The 20,000-nt window shown below is 52.4% G+C and overlaps 1 protein-coding gene across 1 annotated transcript in view; it reads left to right on the top strand.

Moving 5' to 3' along the window:
* The window catches only part of hdac5 (histone deacetylase 5), a gene marked incomplete at its 3' end in the record, with an annotated part of 100,368 nt that overhangs the window by 41,752 nt on the left and 38,616 nt on the right, over window positions 1-20,000 (top strand). Inside the window, exons 13-16 of the mRNA XM_079531810.1 lie at window positions 5,766-5,917; window positions 9,065-9,186; window positions 9,387-9,543; window positions 19,122-19,233. Coding sequence (XP_079387936.1) covers window positions 5,766-5,917; window positions 9,065-9,186; window positions 9,387-9,543; window positions 19,122-19,233 — 543 coding nt within the window. The remainder of the gene's footprint in view (window positions 1-5,765; window positions 5,918-9,064; window positions 9,187-9,386; window positions 9,544-19,121; window positions 19,234-20,000) is intronic.

Here is a 20,000-nt window from a genome sequence, read left to right as displayed (position 1 = left end):
TCAGCAGGGCACAGGACACATTAATGCATGGGGCTTGCTATTGTCTTTATACCTGGGGGGGACAGGGGGAGGGGAAGCACTTGATCTTGTGAAATGATCTTGTGGCAGGCAGGCGGCAGGCTGATAATTTTTTGTCTTGTGTAAAAGTACAAAAGTATTGCTATCAAAGTGTACTAAAAAGAACTAGAAAGTTGTTGTTGCAAATGTTAATAAAATATTCAATCAGTGTGTACCCAAGTGTGTAACCAGTGCGGCCCAAACTGAACGCGGAAGTGTTGGCTGCATAGAGCCCATTGGGAAGGCTGTAGGCTGAGGAAACTGGTTATACTGCCTTTAGCATGGCCAGGCCTAGTGCTCAGACACCTACTAGGTGTTAGACATGAGGCCTGCACCCCCCCACCCCCCAACCCCCCACACACACACACACTTGCTTGGCACAGGTAAACGGCAGGGGGAACCTAGTAATTATAGTAAGACAAAGTATTTTAGCAACTTAGTCTTAGTGTTACTTTTAGTAGCAAATGTATTTCTGATTTAAGCTCAGTCTCAGGCTGCTTAAACTATCTAGTCTTAGCCAACTAAAAATTAACACTGGCATACAATAAACTAAAACGTAATTTATCAGACTCTTCAACAAAGATGGCAAAAACAAACATTCTTTGTTCTGTACTTATACAATTGTATAGTATAAAACACTGATTTTAAAACTTTGGCAAACTATTGCAAACCAGCACTACAGGCTACTTTGCCAGGGCAAAAATAATGTGGGAAATTCTCTCTCTCTCTCTCTCTCTCTCTCTCTCTCACCACTGATAGAAAAATAAAATAAAAAACATTTCCCCACCCCCACCATGCAGGCACCTCTGGCTGGAGGACCATGCGTCCCCAGACTGCTGCTGTACTTTTAATTATTATAATCATTTTGATACTTTTTACTTTTACTCAAGTAAATGGTGAATTACAAACTTTTACTTGTAACAAAATAGTTCTACATTGCAGTATTGATACTTTTACTCAAGTAAAAACATTTAGTACTTTTTCCACTACTTGGTTTTAAGTTAGTTTAAAGGGGTATTTGTTTTCTCTTTAAAACATGTCTGGGGTCTACTCAGGTTTTTGAGTGAACCCCATACAGTTTCTCTGTGTAGGGCCAGATAGCACTAGATAGATACCATTATTCTCAATCTCAACTCTCAATTCTTATATTAATCGATCAACTCTAAAGCAAAGCTTGTGAAGCTTACTTGATTTACTTTTTTGCTTGAAAAGGAAGCTTGTTTATCTCTCTCTCTCTGTCTGGACAAAGAATACACACTGAAAATGCCTAGGTGGGCTGCAGGGGGTAGCCAGCCACTAGCCAGTCTCCAGATCTCGTATCTTCACACCTCTCAGACCGGAGAGAGGGGGTTGAGAGAGAGAGAGAGAATTTTTTTTTTTTCATTTCAAGTTTTCAAATACATACAAATATTTTGAAAATAGCAGATCTACAAGCTCACACTTCATCGCACCGTGGTGATTGTGAGCTTGTAGATAAAATGGCCAAATTGTGTATAGGGCTGAAGTTGTTAATGTTTTATTTACTTCTACTCCACCACATCTCAGAGGCAAATATTGTACTTTTACTCCACTACATTTCATGACATGACAGTCAGGGGTAAATATAAACTGTTACTGACTTACTCCTGATGACATAACAAAACCATTGACTTAGGACAAAAAAAAATCTTATTTTGGCCTGCATGGTAAACCAATTAATTTAAGTTTTTATATTTAAATGATATTAAGAAAGTCACCACTCACCATTCCACAGTGGTGGAAAGTAACTAAGTACATTTACTTAAGTACTGTACTGTACAATTTTGAGGCATTTGTACTTTACTTTAGTATTCATAATTTCCAATACTTTTACTTCCACTCCACTACATCTCAGAGGCAAATATTGTATTTGTACGCCACTACATCTATTTGCAAACTGTAGTTACTAGTTACTTTGGAGATTTTGATTATTATAAAAAAACATGCATTAACCACTTCCTCAGTATAGTAGACTATTTGAAAATAGCCGATCTACATGCTCACAATACGTCGTGATGTGCTAGATTATGAGCTTGTAGATTTGCTATTTTCAAAAGATTTGTATACATTTGAAAACTTGAAATGGGACATTCTTAAGTACACTTTGATACCAATAATGTTGTACTTTTACTCAAGTAAATGTTGAATACCGGACTGTTACTTGTAACAGTATGTATTTCAATGTATTTCTATATTGCAGTATTGATACTTTTACTCAAGTACAAAATGTGATACTTTTTCCACCACTCCACTGCATATTGCAAGCTATACTCAGTGCAGCTCTGCTCATCATGGCTTGAAGCCACCTGGTGGTTGAATGGCCACTCCACATATTAAAATAAACCTGTGGGTGTGGCTGAGAATCTGGGGGTGGGTCTGTGGGTGTGTCTATCAGAGGTACCTCTGGGTTCTGATAAATGTCCTTTTGAGACTGAGGCAAAAAGGAATGGGACTCCACTGTATATATCTGCTGCAACAGCACCCCCTGTTGACAGGTAATATATATATATACACTGTACCATTACACCCCTAATATACACTATATATATGCTGCAACAGCACCCCCTGTTGACAGGTAATATATATACACTGAACCATTACACCCCTAATATACACAATGGGCCTCATTCACAACGGCGTTTACGCTCATAAAGTGACGTTACGTGAGCGGAGCGTGAGCGGACAGGCATTTACGTGGATTCCCACATTACGTGGGAATTCATGAACTTGAACGTGAACTTGACGGTGACGTTGTTTGGTCGGAAACTCCGCTAAAAGCTGCGCCAGCTCAGAGGGTTGTGTACTGCTTGCGTAGATTTATTCAGAAGGCTTTAGTCTTCATGCTGACTCAATTAAAAGTCCCCAAATCTCAGATAAAATATGTAGGCATGTGTCCAAAACATTGGTCAGCACATAAAAAAATGATAGCTTATATAAAAGCCAAGTATCACTTGTATGCCTAAATGCATGCATTCTAGAGGCAGGTTAGCCTAGAGTCCCTTACAGAAACTGCCCCTGCAAGCCCGACACCCTTTTTATTTATTTATTAGGATATTTCTAGCATGCGCGATTGCGCTGCTCACTTGACAGCTTTCTACTCGCAGTGCAACGCGTTGTGAGCTTGTAGATCGGCTCTCACGGACTCGCGCTGCATGTTAAAAAACAAACTCACAATTATAATAAGAACATACACTTATCTGCATTCTGCACTGTACGAATCCAACGTTGTTTAGTGTAGTAATGTCTGCAGTATAGGCCTATTTAAATTGTTTCGTTATGGAGCTTCTTTGAGTCAGTCTGACTGTCGGTGTGTGTGTGTGTGTGTGTGTGTGTGTGGGTGGGGGGGGGGGGGGGGGGGGGGAATTAGCCCTAAAAAAATAGAAGACCACATTAGCCTATTTGAATGAATGGCATCAGCGTGTTTGAAAGTCGGCCAGTCATATCATAGTTTTAAGCCAGCTCACCTCCACTCGCGCTTGTTCACAAACATGACGGACAGACAGACAAGAAAGGCTGTTGATGATGATTATTATTACCACTGTAACTCACTGTTACAGCATATGTTGACAGAGACTCAGCCAATTCAAGTTTCACGTAGGCCTAAATGCCTAATCTGCCTCCTTTGCGTCGTGGTAGGCCTATTAATTTATAATAATGTATATTGATCACATGCGGACGCCACACAGAATAGCCAACTCTTACCTGCAGCTGAGGAAACATACAACGTAGTTGGATCGGATGAAATATAGCCTTAAGTCCAAATCCCACAAGAAAAAAAAAGAAAGAAAATATGTCCTGTGTCCAGTCATGTACGTCCATATATTTGCTTTCCAAATCCGACAGTGCAGGGCAGGGAATCAATCACCGCAGTAGGCTAATCAATAGGGCCTTTTATCATTGCCGAGTTTTAATATAGCATTTGGTCGTGTGGTGAACAGTACAAATTAACTTCTTTCTCATTATGTGAAAGTAACTGTAACATCAGTTAACTTATTAACGTTCTGACATTTAACAAGGAGTGAAGCAATGCGTGCCAAGTTGGCAAGTTTCGTTTATAATACATATAACTCGCGCTGTTTGCTTGAAGCTCTGTCAAAATGAACTGCTCTACAAGCTCATCGCGGCTGTTGTATATAATTTAAAGCCCGGTGCAGGCTATGATGACGTATTTCAATATTTCCTGTTGCCTTATATGGTGTGGGATGGGCGTTCTAACCAGGCGACACCAGGCGAATCGCTTGGGAAAAATGCGGAAAGGCTACACTCTGCGATCCGCACAAATGAAGTGATTACACCAGCTTCCCTGAATAAGACGGGAGCAAATCGCAGCGTGATCGGACAGAGAAATACGATGATATTTAGTATCTGTTTACGCATACGTTACACTCTGGCGTATTTCTCCTTTGTGAATGAGGACCTATATATCTGCTGCAACAGCACCCCCTGTTGACAGGTAATATATATACACTGTACCATTACACCCCTAATATACACTATATATCTGCTGCAACAGCACCCCCTGTTGACAGGTAATATATATATTCATGAGTTAATGGCTGTTGAAAAATGATTGTTTTGACAAAAAACACAGTCTGGGAAAAGAAGAGTCATAAATCCATGTTTCTGAATCAGATAACACTATCTGTATTAGAATCTTTGGGTGTCCCACGATTCGTTTCGATTCCGATTCTCGTGACCCCAAGAATCGTGACCCCAATTCGTTTCAAAATCAAAAAATTGGTTCAACTCGATTCTCAATCCAAAAACGTTTTTTTTTAATTCCAAAGCATTTTTTTTCAGATTCAAAACAATTCTCTATTCAAAATGATTATCGATTCAATACATAGGATTTCATCACAATCTAATCCAGTCTTGAACTGAAGTGACTACAGTAACTTGAAAATGACTGAAGACATGATGTTTACTGTGATTAGGGTGAGCTTACATTTCATATCACAGACACCATGTAGTGAAAACACCTGTAACTGTAACCAGAAAAATAAATCTAAAACATTTTTTTTTAAATCGATTTTTGAAAATTATGAATCGATTTTGAATCGTTCGTAACGGAATCGCGATTTTAATTCGAATCGATTTTTTTTGACACCCCTAATCTCTATCACAACAAGAGATACCAGATCCCAGATACAGTGCAGAGCCCTCAGGGACGGGGCCCTCAGGGCCCTCAGGGTCAGGGGGCCCTCAGGGGCCCTCAGGGTCAGGGACCCCTCAGGGGCCGTCAGGGTCAGGGGGCCCTCAGGGGCCCTCAGGGTCAGGGGGCCCTCAGGGCCCTCAGGGTCAGGGGGCCCTCAGGGGCCCTCAGGGTCAGGGGGCCCTCAGGGTCAGGGGGCCCTCAGGGGCCCTCAGGGTCAGGGGGCCCTCAGGGGCCCTCAGGGTCAGGGGGCCCTCAGGGGCCCTCAGGGGCCCTCAGGGTCAGGGGGCCCACAGGGACCCCAAATGTAAGCTCACCCTAATCACAGTAAACATCATGTCTTCAGTCATTTTCAGGGGGCCCTCAGGGACCCCTCAGGGACCCCTCAGGGGCCCTCAGGGTCAGGGGGCCCTCAGGGGCCCTCAGTATCCCAGATACAGTGCAGAGCCCTCAGGGTGGCGACAAGTGCCCTCTAGTGTTTAACATTGAAACTCTCTCTCTCTCTCTCTCTCTCTCTCTCTCTCTCTCTCTCTATCAGTTCCAGTGTTCAGCCAGTCTGTGCTGTTGCCGGGCGATCGAGCAGGAGGGGGAGGGGCGGTCCGCTCGGTCAAACTCCCCCGGCACCGCCCGCTGTCCCGTACCCAGAGTGCACCTCTTCCCCAGACGCCCCGCCCCCACCGGCACTACCAGGTAACGCACGCACACACACACACACACACACACACACACGCGCACGTGTGGAGCGCTGTCCAGGGTGTTTTAGAGAAGGGAGAAGAGTCTGGCACGCGTGGAGCGTTGTCCAGGGTGTTTTAGAGAAGGGAGAAGAGTCTGGGACGTGTGGAGCGTTGTCCAGGGTGTTTTAGAGAAGGGAGAAGAGTCTGGCACGCGTGGAGCGTTGTCCAGGGTGTTTTAGAGAAGGGAGAAGAGTCTGGGACGCGTGGAGCGTTGTCCAGGGTGTTTTAGAGAAGGGAGAAGAGTCTGGGACGCGTGGAGCGTTGTCCAGGGTGTTTTAGAGAAGGGAGAAGAGTCTGGGACGTGTGGAGCGTTGTCCAGGGTGTTTTAGAGAAGGGAGAAGAGTCTGGGACGTGTGGAGCGTTGTCCAGGGTGTTTTAGAGAAGGGAGGAGAGTCTGGGACGTGTGGAGCGTTGTCCAGGGTGTTTTAGAGAAGGGAGAAGAGTCTGGGACGTGTGGAGCGTTGTCCAGGGTGTTTTAGAGAAGGGAGAAGAGTCTGGGACGTGTGGAGCGTTGTCCAGGGTGTTTTAGAGAAGGGAGAAGAGTCTGGGACGTGTGGAGCGTTGTCCAGGGTGTTTTAGAGAAGGGAGAAGAGTCTGGGACGTGTGGAGCGTTGTCCAGTGTGTTTTAGAGAAGGGAGAAGAGTCTGGGACTTGTGGAGCGTTGTCCAGGGTGTTTTAGAGAAGGGAGAAGAGTCTGGGACGTGTGGAGCGTTGTCCAGCGTGTTTTAGAGAAGGGAGAAGAGTCTGGGACGTGTGGAGCGTTGTCCAGGGTGTTTTTGAGAAGGGAGAAGAGTCTGGGACGTGTGGAGCGTTGTCCAGGGTGTTTTAGAGAAGGGAGAAGAGTCTGGCACGCGTGGAGCGTTGTCCAGGGTGTTTTAGAGAAGGGAGAAGAGTCTGGGACGCGTGGAGCGTTGTCCAGGGTGTTTTAGAGAAGGGAGAAGAGTCTGGGACGTGTGGAGCGTTGTCCAGGGTGTTTTAGAGAAGGGAGAAGAGTCTGGCACGCGTGGAGCGTTGTCCAGGGTGTTTTAGAGAAGGGAGAAGAGTCTGGGACGCGTGGAGCGTTGTCCAGGGTGTTTTAGAGAAGGGAGAAGAGTCTGGGACGCGTGGAGCGTTGTCCAGGGTGTTTTAGAGAAGGGAGGAGAGTCTGGGACGTGTGGAGCGTTGTCCAGGGTGTTTTAGAGAAGGGAGAAGAGTCTGGGACGTGTGGAGCGTTGTCCAGGGTGTTTTAGAGAAGGGAGAAGAGTCTGGGACGTGTGGAGCGTTGTCCAGGGTGTTTTAGAGAAGGGAGAAGAGTCTGGCACGCGTGGAGCGTTGTCCAGGGTGTTTTAGAGAAGGGAGAAGAGTCTGGCACGCGTGGAGCGTTGTCCAGGGTGTTTTAGAGAAGGGAGAAGAGTCTGGGACGTGTGGAGCGTTGTCCAGGGTGTTTTAGAGAAGGGAGAAGAGTCTGGCACGCGTGGAGCGTTGTCCAGGGTGTTTTAGAGAAGGGAGAAGAGTCTGGGACGCGTGGAGCGTTGTCCAGGGTGTTTTAGAGAAGGGAGAAGAGTCTGGGACGCGTGGAGCGTTGTCCAGGGTGTTTTAGAGAAGGGAGAAGAGTCTGGGACGTGTGGAGCGTTGTCCAGGGTGTTTTAGAGAAGGGAGAAGAGTCTGGGACGTGTGGAGCGTTGTCCAGGGTGTTTTAGAGAAGGGAGGAGAGTCTGGGACGTGTGGAGCGTTGTCCAGGGTGTTTTAGAGAAGGGAGAAGAGTCTGGGACGTGTGGAGCGTTGTCCAGGGTGTTTTAGAGAAGGGAGAAGAGTCTGGGACGTGTGGAGCGTTGTCCAGGGTGTTTTAGAGAAGGGAGAAGAGTCTGGGACGTGTGGAGCGTTGTCCAGGGTGTTTTAGAGAAGGGAGAAGAGTCTGGGACGTGTGGAGCGTTGTCCAGTGTGTTTTAGAGAAGGGAGAAGAGTCTGGGACTTGTGGAGCGTTGTCCAGGGTGTTTTAGAGAAGGGAGAAGAGTCTGGGACGTGTGGAGCGTTGTCCAGCGTGTTTTAGAGAAGGGAGAAGAGTCTGGGACGTGTGGAGCGTTGTCCAGGGTGTTTTTGAGAAGGGAGAAGAGTCTGGGACGTGTGGAGCGTTGTCCAGGGTGTTTTAGAGAAGGGAGAAGAGTCTGGCACGCGTGGAGCGTTGTCCAGGGTGTTTTAGAGAAGGGAGAAGAGTCTGGGACGCGTGGAGCGTTGTCCAGGGTGTTTTAGAGAAGGGAGAAGAGTCTGGGACGCGTGGAGCGTTGTCCAGGGTGTTTTAGAGAAGGGAGAAGAGTCTGGCACGCGTGGAGCGTTGTCCAGGGTGTTTTAGAGAAGGGAGAAGAGTCTGGGACGCGTGGAGCGTTGTCCAGGGTGTTTTAGAGAAGGGAGAAGAGTCTGGGACGCGTGGAGCGTTGTCCAGGGTGTTTTAGAGAAGGGAGGAGAGTCTGGGACGTGTGGAGCGTTGTCCAGGGTGTTTTAGAGAAGGGAGAAGAGTCTGGGACGTGTGGAGCGTTGTCCAGGGTGTTTTAGAGAAGGGAGAAGAGTCTGGGACGTGTGGAGCGTTGTCCAGGGTGTTTTAGAGAAGGGAGAAGAGTCTGGGACGTGTGGAGCGTTGTCCAGGGTGTTTTAGAGAAGGGAGAATAGTCTGGGACGTGTGGAGCGTTGTCCAGTGTGTTTTAGAGAAGGGAGAAGAGTCTGGGACTTGTGGAGCGTTGTCCAGGGTGTTTTAGAGAAGGGAGAAGAGTCTGGGACGTGTGGAGCGTTGTCCAGCGTGTTTTAGAGAAGGGAGAAGAGTCTGGGACGTGTGGAGCGTTGTCCAGGGTGTTTTTGAGAAGGGAGAAGAGTCTGGGACGTGTGGAGCGTTGTCCAGGGTGTTTTAGAGAAGGGAGAAGAGTCTGGGACGTGTGGAGCGTTGTCCAGGGTGTTTTAGAGAAGGGAGAAGAGTCTGGGACGTGTGGAGCGTTGTCCAGGGTGTTTTAGAGAAGGGAGAAGAGTCTGGGACGTGTGGAGCGTTGTCCAGGGTGTTTTAGAGAAGGTAGAAGATTCTGGGACGTGTGGAGCTTTCTCGCTGCCTGACGGTCTGTCGTGTCTGTGTTTCCGTCAGATTCTGTCGAAGGGGGCGGAGCTTGCCATGGCCCCGCCCACTCACCCAGAGGAGACGGAGGAGGAGCTAACGGAGACCAATGACATGCAGGAGGATGGCCTGGAGGTGGGGCTTATTCACAGGTACGGTTACCGGCTTTAATAGACGATTCGTGAAACAATAAATCTGGAACCGATGAATCTCCATGTTGATAGAAATCGCGTTGTCGATAAATCTCGACATCGGCACAGGTTGTGTTAAGTAATCACTCACACAATCAATCCGTCCGTCTGTCTGTCTGTGAGTTCTGACCCCGCCCCCTCTGCTCATTCCCACCAATCAGGCTGCAGAACAACGAGGCGGCCTCGGGCGACACCACGCCCCCTCCCTCGGAGTGCGTGCACGTGAGGGGCGTGCACGTGAAGGGAGAGAGCACGGAGAGCGATTTGGACGAGGAGGACGAGGAAGAGGAGGAGGGAGGAAGATCACACTCCATACAGGTACGTTCTCTCTGAGGAGGAGTGTTGTTTTCCTCGACTAAAACTAAGACGAAAGATGTTGGTCGACTACCTTTTTCCACTGACGAAAACTAAATAGAAACTAAATTAAAACTAAGCTATTATGACTAAAACTAAGACTAAATATACTGACAATTTCGTCGACAAATTAAAACTAGACTAAAATGTTAGGAAGCGACTAGTGGACAAGAGATTCAGTATAAGTCATTTTACACTTGGTTGCATGCTGAAAATAGCAGATCTACAAGCTCACAACACGTCGCGCCGCGACACACGGTTGGAACACGGTTCCAAACTATCATTTAGCTGGGGACCCCCTGAAACTCCCGGGGCCCTGGGGGTCCCCGGGCCCCACTATGGGAACCACCGCCCTATAGGTGACACCCTAGGGTACCCTCACATGTTCTCCCCGTGTCCCCTAGGGTAGGTACCCTCACATGTTCTCCCCGTGTCCCCTAGGGTAGGTACCCTCACATGTTCTCCCCGTGTCCCCTAGGGTAGGTACCCTCACATGTTCTCCCCGTGTCCCCTAGGGTAGGTACCCTCACATGTTCTCCCCGTGTCCCCTAGGGTAGGTACCCTCACATGTTCTCCCCGTGTCCCCTAGGGTGGGTACCCTCACATGTTCTCCCCGTGTCCCCTAGGGTAGGTACCCTCACATGTTCTCCCCGTGTCCCCTAGGGTAGGTACCCTCACATGTTCTCCCCGTGTCCCCTAGGGTAGGTACCCTCACATGTTCTCCCCGTGTCCCCTAGGGTAGGTACCCTCACATGTTCTCCCCGTGTCCCCTAGGGTAGGTACCCTCACATGTTCTCCCTGTGTCCCCTAGGGTAGGTACCCTCACATGTTCTCCCCGTGTCCCCTAGGGTAGGTACCCTCACATGTTCTCCCCGTGTCCCCTATAGGGTAGGTACCCTCACATGTTCTCCCCGTGTCCCCTAGGGTAGGTACCCTCACATGTTCTCCCCGTGTCCCCTAGGGTAGGTACCCTCACATGTTCTCCCCGTGTCCCCTAGGGTAGGTACCCTCACATGTTCTCCCCGTGTCCCCTAGGGTAGGTACCCTCACATGTTCTCCCCGTGTCCCCTAGGGTAGGTACCCTCACATGTTCTCCCCGTGTCCCCTAGGGTGGGTACCCTCACATGTTCTCCCCGTGTCCCCTAGGGTAGGTACCCTCACATGTTCTCCCCGTGTCCCCTAGGGTAGGTACCCTCACATGTTCTCCCCGTGTCCCCTAGGGTAGGTACCCTCACATGTTCTCCCCGTGTCCCCTAGGGTAGGTACCCTCACATGTTCTCCCTGTGTCCCCTAGGGTAGGTACCCTCACATGTTCTCCCCGTGTCCCCTAGGGTAGGTACCCTCACATGTTCTCCCTGTGTCCCCTAGGGTAGGTACCCTCACATGTTCTCCCCGTGTCCCCTAGGGTAGGTACCCTCACATGTTCTCCCCGTGTCCCCTATAGGGTAGGTACCCTCACATGTTCTCCCCGTGTCCCCTAGGGTAGGTACCCTCACATGTTCTCCCCGTGTCCCCTAGGGTAGGTACCCTCACATGTTCTCCCCGTGTCCCCTAGGGTAGGTACCCTCACATGTTCTCCCCGTGTCCCCTAGGGTAGGTACCCTCACATGTTCTCCCCGTGTCCCCTAGGGTAGGTACCCTCACATGTTCTCCCCGTGTCCCCTAGGGTAGGTACCCTCACATGTTCTCCCCGTGTCCCCTAGGGTAGGTACCCTCACATGTTCTCCCCGTGTCCCCTAGGGTAGGTACCCTCACATGTTCTCCCCGTGTCCCCTAGGGTAGGTACCCTCACATGTTCTCCCCGTGTCCCCTAGGGTAGGTACCCTCACATGTTCTCCCCGTGTCCCCTAGGGTAGGTACCCTCACATGTTCTCCCTGTGTCCCCTAGGGTAGGTACCCTCACATGTTCTCCCCGTGTCCCCTAGGGTAGGTACCCTCACATGTTCTCCCCGTGTCCCCTATAGGGTAGGTACCCTCACATGTTCTCCCCGTGTCCCCTAGGGTAGGTACCCTCACATGTTCTCCCCGTGTCCCCTAGGGTAGGTACCCTCACATGTTCTCCCCGTGTCCCCTAGGGTAGGTACCCTCACATGTTCTCCCCGTGTCCCCTAGGGTAGGTACCCTCACATGTTCTCCCTGTGTCCCCTAGGGTAGGTACCCTCACATGTTCTCCCCGTGTCCCCTAGGGTAGGTACCCTCACATGTTCTCCCTGTGTCCCCTAGGGTAGGTACCCTCACATGTTCTCCCCGTGTCCCCTAGGGTAGGTACCCTCACATGTTCTCCCTGTGTCCCCTAGGGTAGGTACCCTCACATGTTCTCCCCGTGTCCCCTAGGGTAGGTACCCTCACATGTTCTCCCCGTGTCCCCTATAGGGTAGGTACCCTCACATGTTCTCCCCGTGTCCCCTAGGGTAGGTACCCTCACATGTTCTCCCCGTGTCCCCTAGGGTAGGTACCCTCACATGTTCTCCCCGTGTCCCCTAGGGTAGGTACCCTCACATGTTCTCCCCGTGTCCCCTAGGGTAGGTACCCTCACATGTTCTCCCCGTGTCCCCTAGGGTAGGTACCCTCACATGTTCTCCCCGTGTCCCCTAGGGTAGGTACCCTCACATGTTCTCCCCGTGTCCCCTAGGGTAGGTACCCTCACATGTTCTCCCCGTGTCCCCTAGGGTAGGTACCCTCACATGTTCTCCCCGTGTCCCCTAGGGTAGGTACCCTCACATGTTCTCCCCGTGTCCCCTAGGGTAGGTACCCTCACATGTTCTCCCTGTGTCCCCTAGGGTAGGTACCCTCACATGTTCTCCCCGTGTCCCCTAGGGTAGGTACCCTCACATGTTCTCCCCGTGTCCCCTAGGGTAGGTACCCTCACATGTTCTCCCCGTGTCCCCTAGGGTAGGTACCCTCACATGTTCTCCCCGTGTCCCCTAGGGTAGGTACCCTCACATGTTCTCCCCGTGTCCCCTAGGGTAGGTACCCTCACATGTTCTCCCCGTGTCCCCTAGGGTAGGTACCCTCACATGTTCTCCCTGTGTCCCCTAGGGTAGGTACCCTCACATGTTCTCCCCGTGTCCCCTATAGGGTAGGTACCCTCACATGTTCTCCCTGTGTCCCCTAGGGTAGGTACCCTCACATGTTCTCCCTGTGTCCCCTAGGGTAGGTACCCTCACATGTTCTCCCCGTGTCCCCTAGGGTAGGTACCCTCACATGTTCTCCCCGTGTCCCCTAGGGTAGGTACCCTCACATGTTCTCCCCGTGTCCCCTAGGGTAGGTACCCTCACATGTTCTCCCCGTGTCCCCTAGGGTAGGTACCCTCACATGTTCTCCCCGTGTCCCCTAGGGTAGGTACCCTCACATGTTCTCCCCGTGTCCCCTAGGGTAGGTACCCTCACATGTTCTCCCCGTGTCCCCTAGGGTAGGTACCCTCACATGTTCTCCCCGTGTCCCCTAGGGTAGGTACCCTCACATGTTCTCCCCGTGTCCCCTAGGGTAGGTACCCTCACATGTTCTCCCCGTGTCCCCTAGGGTAGGTACCCTCACATGTTCTCCCCGTGTCCCCTAGGGTAGGTACCCTCACATGTTCTCCCCGTGTCCCCTAGGGTAGGTACCCTCACATGTTCTCCCCGTGTCCCCTAGGGTAGGTACCCTCACATGTTCTCCCCGTGTCCCCTAGGGTGGGTACCCTCACATGTTCTCCCCGTGTCCCCTAGGGTAGGTACCCTCACATGTTCTCCCCGTGTCCCCTAGGGTAGGTACCCTCACATGTTCTCCCCGTGTCCCCTAGGGTAGGTACCCTCACATGTTCTCCCCGTGTCCCCTAGGGTAGGTACCCTCACATGTTCTCCCCGTGTCCCCTAGGGTAGGTACCCTCACATGTTCTCCCCGTGTCCCCTAGGGTAGGTACCCTCACATGTTCTCCCCGTGTCCCCTAGGGTAGGTACCCTCACATGTTCTCCCCGTGTCCCCTAGGGTAGGTACCCTCACATGTTCTCCCCGTGTCCCCTAGGGTAGGTACCCTCACATGTTCTCCCCGTGTCCCCTAGGGTAGGTACCCTCACATGTTCTCCCCGTGTCCCCTAGGGTAGGTACCCTCACATGTTCTCCCCGTGTCCCCTAGGGTAGGTACCCTCACATGTTCTCCCCGTGTCCCCTAGGGTAGGTACCCTCACATGTTCTCCCCGTGTCCCCTAGGGTAGGTACCCTCACATGTTCTCCCCGTGTCCCCTAGGGTAGGTACCCTCACATGTTCTCCCCGTGTCCCCTAGGGTAGGTACCCTCACATGTTCTCCCCGTGTCCCCTAGGGTAGGTACCCTCACATGTTCTCCCCGTGTCCCCTAGGGTAGGTACCCTCACATGTTCTCCCTGTGTCCCCTAGGGTAGGTACCCTCACATGTTCTCCCCGTGTCCCCTATAGGGTAGGTACCCTCACATGTTCTCCCTGTGTCCCCTAGGGTAGGTACCCTCACATGTTCTCCCTGTGTCCCCTAGGGTAGGTACCCTCACATGTTCTCCCTGTGTCCCCTAGGGTAGGTACCCTCACATGTTCTCCCCGTGTCCCCTAGGGTAGGTACCCTCACATGTTCTCCCCGTGTCCCCTAGGGTAGGTACCCTCACATGTTCTCCCCGTGTCCCCTAGGGTAGGTACCCTCACATGTTCTCCCCGTGTCCCCTAGGGTAGGTACCCTCACATGTTCTCCCCGTGTCCCCTAGGGTAGGTACCCTCACATGTTCTCCCCGTGTCCCCTAGGGTAGGTACCCTCACATGTTCTCCCCGTGTCCCCTAGGGTAGGTACCCTCACATGTTCTCCCCGTGTCCCCTAGGGTAGGTACCCTCACATGTTCTCCCCGTGTCCCCTAGGGTAGGTACCCTCACATGTTCTCCCCGTGTCCCCTGGGGTAGGTACCCTCACATGTTCTCCCCGTGTCCCCTGGGGTAGGTACCCTCACATGTTCTCCCCGTGTCCCCTAGGGTAGGTACCCTCACATGTTCTCCCTGTGTCCCCTAGGGTAGGTACCCTCACATGTTCTCCCCGTGTCCCCTAGGGTAGATACCCTCACATGTTCTCCCCGTGTCCTCTAGTGTAGGTACCCTCACATGTTCTCCCCGTGTCCCCTAGGGTAGATACCCTCACATGTTCTCCCCATGTCCTCTAGGGTAGGTACCCTCACATGTTCTCCCCGTGTCCCCTAGGGTAGGTACCCTCACATGTTCTCCCCGTGTCCTCTAGGGTAGGTACCCTCACATGTTCTCCCCGTGTCCCCTAGGGTAGGTACCCTCACATGTTCTCCCCGTGTCCCCTAGGGTAGGTACCCTCACATGTTCTCCCCGTGTCCCCTAGGGTAGGTACCCTCACATGTTCTCCCTGTGTCCCCTAGGGTAGGTACCCTCACATGTTCTCCCCGTGTCCCCTAGGGTAGGTACCCTCACATGTTCTCCCCGTGTCCCCTAGGGTAGGTACCCTCACATGTTCTCCCTGTGTCCCCTAGGGTAGGTACCCTCACATGTTCTCCCCGTGTCCCCTAGGGTAGGTACCCTCACATGTTCTCCCCGTGTCCCCTAGGGTAGGTACCCTCACATGTTCTCCCTGTGTCCCCTAGGGTAGGTACCCTCACATGTTCTCCCTGTGTCCCCTAGGGTAGGTACCCTCACATGTTCTCCCCGTGTCCCCTAGGGTAGGTACCCTCACATGTTCTCCCCGTGTCCCCTAGGGTATGTACCCTCACATGTTCTCCCCGTGTCCCCTAGGGTAGGTACCCTCACATGTTCTCCCCGTGTCCCCTAGGGTAGGTACCCTCACATGTTCTCCCCGTGTCCCCTAGGGTAGGTACCCTCACATGTTCTCCCCGTGTCCCCTAGGGTAGGTACCCTCACATGTTCTCCCCGTGTCCCCTAGGGTAGGTACCCTCACATGTTCTCCCCGTGTCCCCTAGGGTAGGTAACCTCACATGTTCTCCCCATGTCCCCTAGGGTACCCTCACATGTTCTCCCCGTGTCCCCTAGGGTAGGTACCCTCACATGTTCTCCCTGTGTCCCCTAGGGTAGGTACCCTCACATGTTCTCCCCGTGTCCCCTAGGGTAGGTACCCTCACATGTTCTCCCCGTGTCCTATAGGGTAGGTACCCTCACATGTTCTCCCTGTGTCCCCTAGGGTAGGTACCCTCACATGTTCTCCCCGTGTCCCCTAGGGTAGGTACCCTCACATGTTCTCCCCGTGTCCCCTAGGGTAGGTACCCTCACATGTTCTACCCCCGTGTCCCCTAGGGTAGGTACCCTCACATGTTCTCCCCGTGTCCCCTAGGGTAGGTACCCTCACATGTTCTCCCCGTGTCCCCTAGGGTAGGTACCCTCACATGTTCTACCCCCGTGTCCCCTAGGGTAGGTACCCTCACATGTTCTCCCTGTGTCCCCTAGGGTAGGTACCCTCACATGTTCTCCCCGTGTCCTCTAGGGTAGGTACCCTCACATGTTCTCCCCGTGTCCCCTAGGGTAGGTACCCTCACATGTTCTCCCTGTGTCCCCTAGGGTAGGTACTCTCACATGTTCTCCCTGTGTCCCCTAGGATAGGTACCCTCACATGTTCTCCCTGTGTCCTCTAGGGTAGGTACCCTCACATGTTCTCCCCGTGTCCCCTAGGGTAGGTACCCTCACATGTTCTCCCCGTGTCCTCTAGGGTAGGTACCCTCACATGTTCTCCCCGTGTCCCCTAGGGTAGGTACCCTCACATGTTCTCCCCGTGTCCTCTAGGGTAGGTACCCTCACATGTTCTCCCCGTGTCCCCTATGGTAGGTACCCTCACATGTTCTCCCCGTGTCCCCTAGGGGAGGTACCCTCACATGTTCTCCCCGTGTCCCCTAGGGTAGGTACCCTCACATGTTCTCCCCGTGTCCCCTAGGGTAGGTACCCTCACATGTTCTCCCCGTGTCCCCTAGGGTAGGTACCCTCACATGTTCTCCCCGTGTCCCCTAGGGTAGGTACCCTCACATGTTCTCCCCGTGTCCCCTAGGGTAGGTACCCTCACATGTTCTCCCCGTGTCCCCTAGGGTAGGTACCCTCACATGTTCTCCCCATGTCCCCTAGGGTAGGTACCCTCACATGTTCTCCCCGTGCCCCCTAGGGTAGGTACCCTCACATGTTCTCCCTGTGTCCCCTAGGGTAGGTACTCTCACATGTTCTCCCCGTGTCCCCTAGGGTAGGTACCCTCACATGTTCTCCCCGTGTCCCCTAGGGTAGGTACCCTCACATGTTCTCCCCGTGTCCCCTAGGGTAGGTACCCTCACATGTTCTCCCCGTGTCCTCTAGGGTAGGTACCCTCACATGTTCTCCCCGTGTCCCCTAGGGTAGGTACCCTCACATGTTCTCCCCGTGTCCCCTAGGGTAGGTACCCTCACATGTTCTCCCCGTGTCCCCTAGGGTAGGTACCCTCACATGTTCTCCCCGTGTCCCCTAGGGTAGGTACCCTCACATGTTCTCCCCGTGTCCCCTAGGGTAGGTACCCTCACATGTTCTCCCCGTGTCCCCTAGGGTAGGTACCCTCACATGTTCTCCCTGTGTCCCCTAGGGTAGGTACTCTCACATGTTCTCCCTGTGTCCCCTAGGGCAGGTACCCTCACATGTTCTCCCTGTGTCCCCTAGGGTAGGTACCCTCACATGTTCTCCCCGTGTCCCCTAGGGTAGGTACCCTCACATGTTCTCCCCGTGTCCCCTAGGGTAGGTACCCTCACATGTTCTCCCCGTGTCCCCTAGGGTATGTACCCTCACATGTTCTCCCCGTGTCCCCTAGGGTAGGTACCCTCACATGTTCTCCCCGTGTCCCCTAGGGTAGGTACCCTCACATGTTCTCCCCGTGTCCCCTAGGGTAGGTACCCTCACATGTTATCCCCGTGTCCCCTAGGGTAGGTAACCTCACATGTTCTCCCCATGTCCCCTAGGGTACCCTCACATGTTCTCCCCGTGTCCCCTAGGGTAGGTACCCTCACATGTTCTACCCCCGTGTCCCCTAGGGTAGGTACCCTCACATGTTCTCCCTGTGTCCCCTAGGGTAGGTACCCTCACATGTTCTCCCCGTGTCCTCTAGGGTAGGTACCCTCACATGTTCTCCCCGTGTCCCCTAGGGTAGGTACCCTCACATGTTCTCCCCGTGTCCCCTAGGGTAGGTACCCTCACATGTTCTCCCCGTGTCCCCTAGGGTAGGTACCCTCACATGTTCTCCCCGTGTCCCCTAGGGTAGGTACCCTCACATGTTCTCCCCGTGTCCCCTAGGGTAGGTACCCTCACATGTTCTCCCCGTGTCCCCTAGGGTAGGTACCCTCACATGTTCTCCCCGTGTCCCCTAGGGTAGGTACCCTCACATGTTCTCCCCGTGTCCCCTAGGGTAGGTACCCTCACATGTTCTCCCCGTGTCCCCTAGGGTAGGTACCCTCACATGTTCTCCCCGTGTCCCCTAGGGTAGGTACCCTCACATGTTCTCCCCTTGTCCCCTAGGGTAGGTAACCTCACATGTTCTCCCCATGTCCCCTAGGGTACCCTCACATGTTCTCCCCGTGTCCCCTAGGGTAGGTACCCTCACATGTTCTCCCCGTGTCCTCAAGGGTAGGTACCCTCACATGTTCTTCCCGTGTCCCCTAGGGTAGGTACCCTCACATGTTCTCCCCGTGTCCTCTAGGGTAGGTACCCTCACATGTTCTCCCCGTGTCCTCTAGGGTAGGTACCCTCACATGTTCTCCCCGTGTCCCCTAGGGTAGGTACCCTCACATGTTCTCCCCGTGTCCCCTAGGGTAGATACCCTCACATGTTCTCCCCGTGTCCCCTAGGGTAGGTACCCTCACATGTTCTCCCCGTGGCCCCTAGGGTAGGTACCCTCACATGTTCTCCCCGTGTCCCCTAGGGTATGTTCTCCCCGTGTCCCCTAGGGTAGGTACCCTCACATGTTCTCCCCGTGTCCTCTAGGGTAGGTACCCTCACATGTTCTCCCCGTGTCCCCTAGGGTAGGTACCCTCACATGTTCTCCCCGTGTCCCCTAGGGTAGGTACCCTCACATGTTCTCCCCGTGTCCCCTAGGGTAGGTACCCTCACATGTTCTCCCCGTGTCCTCTAGGGTAGGTACCCTCACATGTTCTCCCCGTGTCCCCTAGGGTAGGTACCCTCACATGTTCTCCCCGTGTCCCCTAGGGTAGGTACCCTCGCATGTTCTCCCTGTGTCCCCTAGGGTAGGTACCCTCACATGTTCTCCCCATGTCCCCTAGGGTAGGTACCCTCACATGTTCTCCCTGTGTCCCCTAGGGTGGGTACCCTCACATGTTCTCCCTGTGTCCCCTAGCGTAGGTAGTAGGTACCCTCACATGTTCTCCCCGTAAGGGTCTATTTGGTTTAATTTTACCCCCTCAAAGAGACCACTGGTGGTCCCCAGACCACTGGGTGAAAACAACTGACCTAAAATGTGTGTGTGTGTGTATGTGTGTGTGTGTGTGTGTGTGTGTGTGTGTGTGTGTGTGTGCGTGTGTGTGTGTGTGTGTGTGTGTGTGTATTTCCCATCATGCTTTGCAGCAGCATCAACATTCAACGGGCGTGGCAGGGGGCGTGGCACCGCACAGACCTCTGGGAAGAGCTCGCTCGTCTCCCACGGCAACCACCGTCAACAAACACCTGTTCACCACAGGTAGGTAGAGAGACACCCGCTTACACTGGAGAGAGAGTTTGATTGATTGAAATATTTATTAACAGTTTGCAGAATTACAGTACAGTTCAAGCACAACTCAATACAAAGACTGTTAACTGTGAGTGGACGACCCAATTAAGCATTACACTTGTTTACAAGAGGGTCCACCTTGTTCAATTCATCAAAACATTTAGAGACGTACAAAAAGACACTTCTAAGAACAGAACAGGAAATCATCATAGAGGTAAAAAAGGGAAAAGAAACATATACAGTGAGGGGGGGGGGGGGGGGGGGATTCAGATTTTATGGGGGCCAGTTTCGAATTGCAGCCGTCCGTAGGTGCCCTTTGAGAGCGGTTTTGAAGGAGTCAAGGGATTCGCATGTCTTAATGACTGTTGGTAGGGCGTTCCACATTTTGGTGGCATAGGAGCGAAAATAATTTAGTCCCTTGTTTGTGCTGAATCTGGGTTGTACATGGTTCGTTGCACTCCCTCTGGTGTTGTGGGTGTGGACTTCGTTACCATTAAGGAAGTATCTAGACAGGTACATGGGTATCTTGGTGGTGTATCGAATCTTGTGGACCAGACCCATTGCAAGATGCTGTACTCTGTCGTCGACCCTAAGCCATTCCAGCCTGTCAAAGTGGGCAGGGGTGAGGTGGGTTCAGGGGGTGAGGCCAAGTAGGAGCCTGACCAGTTTGTTTTGGGAAGTCTGGAGCCTGGTTTTAAGGGCCTTTGAGGTGCTGTGGTACCAGGAGGTGCATGCAT

Source organism: Electrona antarctica, assembly GCF_951216825.1.
Source record: "Electrona antarctica genome assembly, contig: scaffold_110, whole genome shotgun sequence".
In the NCBI taxonomy this organism is placed as follows: domain Eukaryota; kingdom Metazoa; phylum Chordata; class Actinopteri; order Myctophiformes; family Myctophidae; genus Electrona; species Electrona antarctica.
This window is presented reverse-complemented; position numbering and strand designations above follow the sequence as displayed.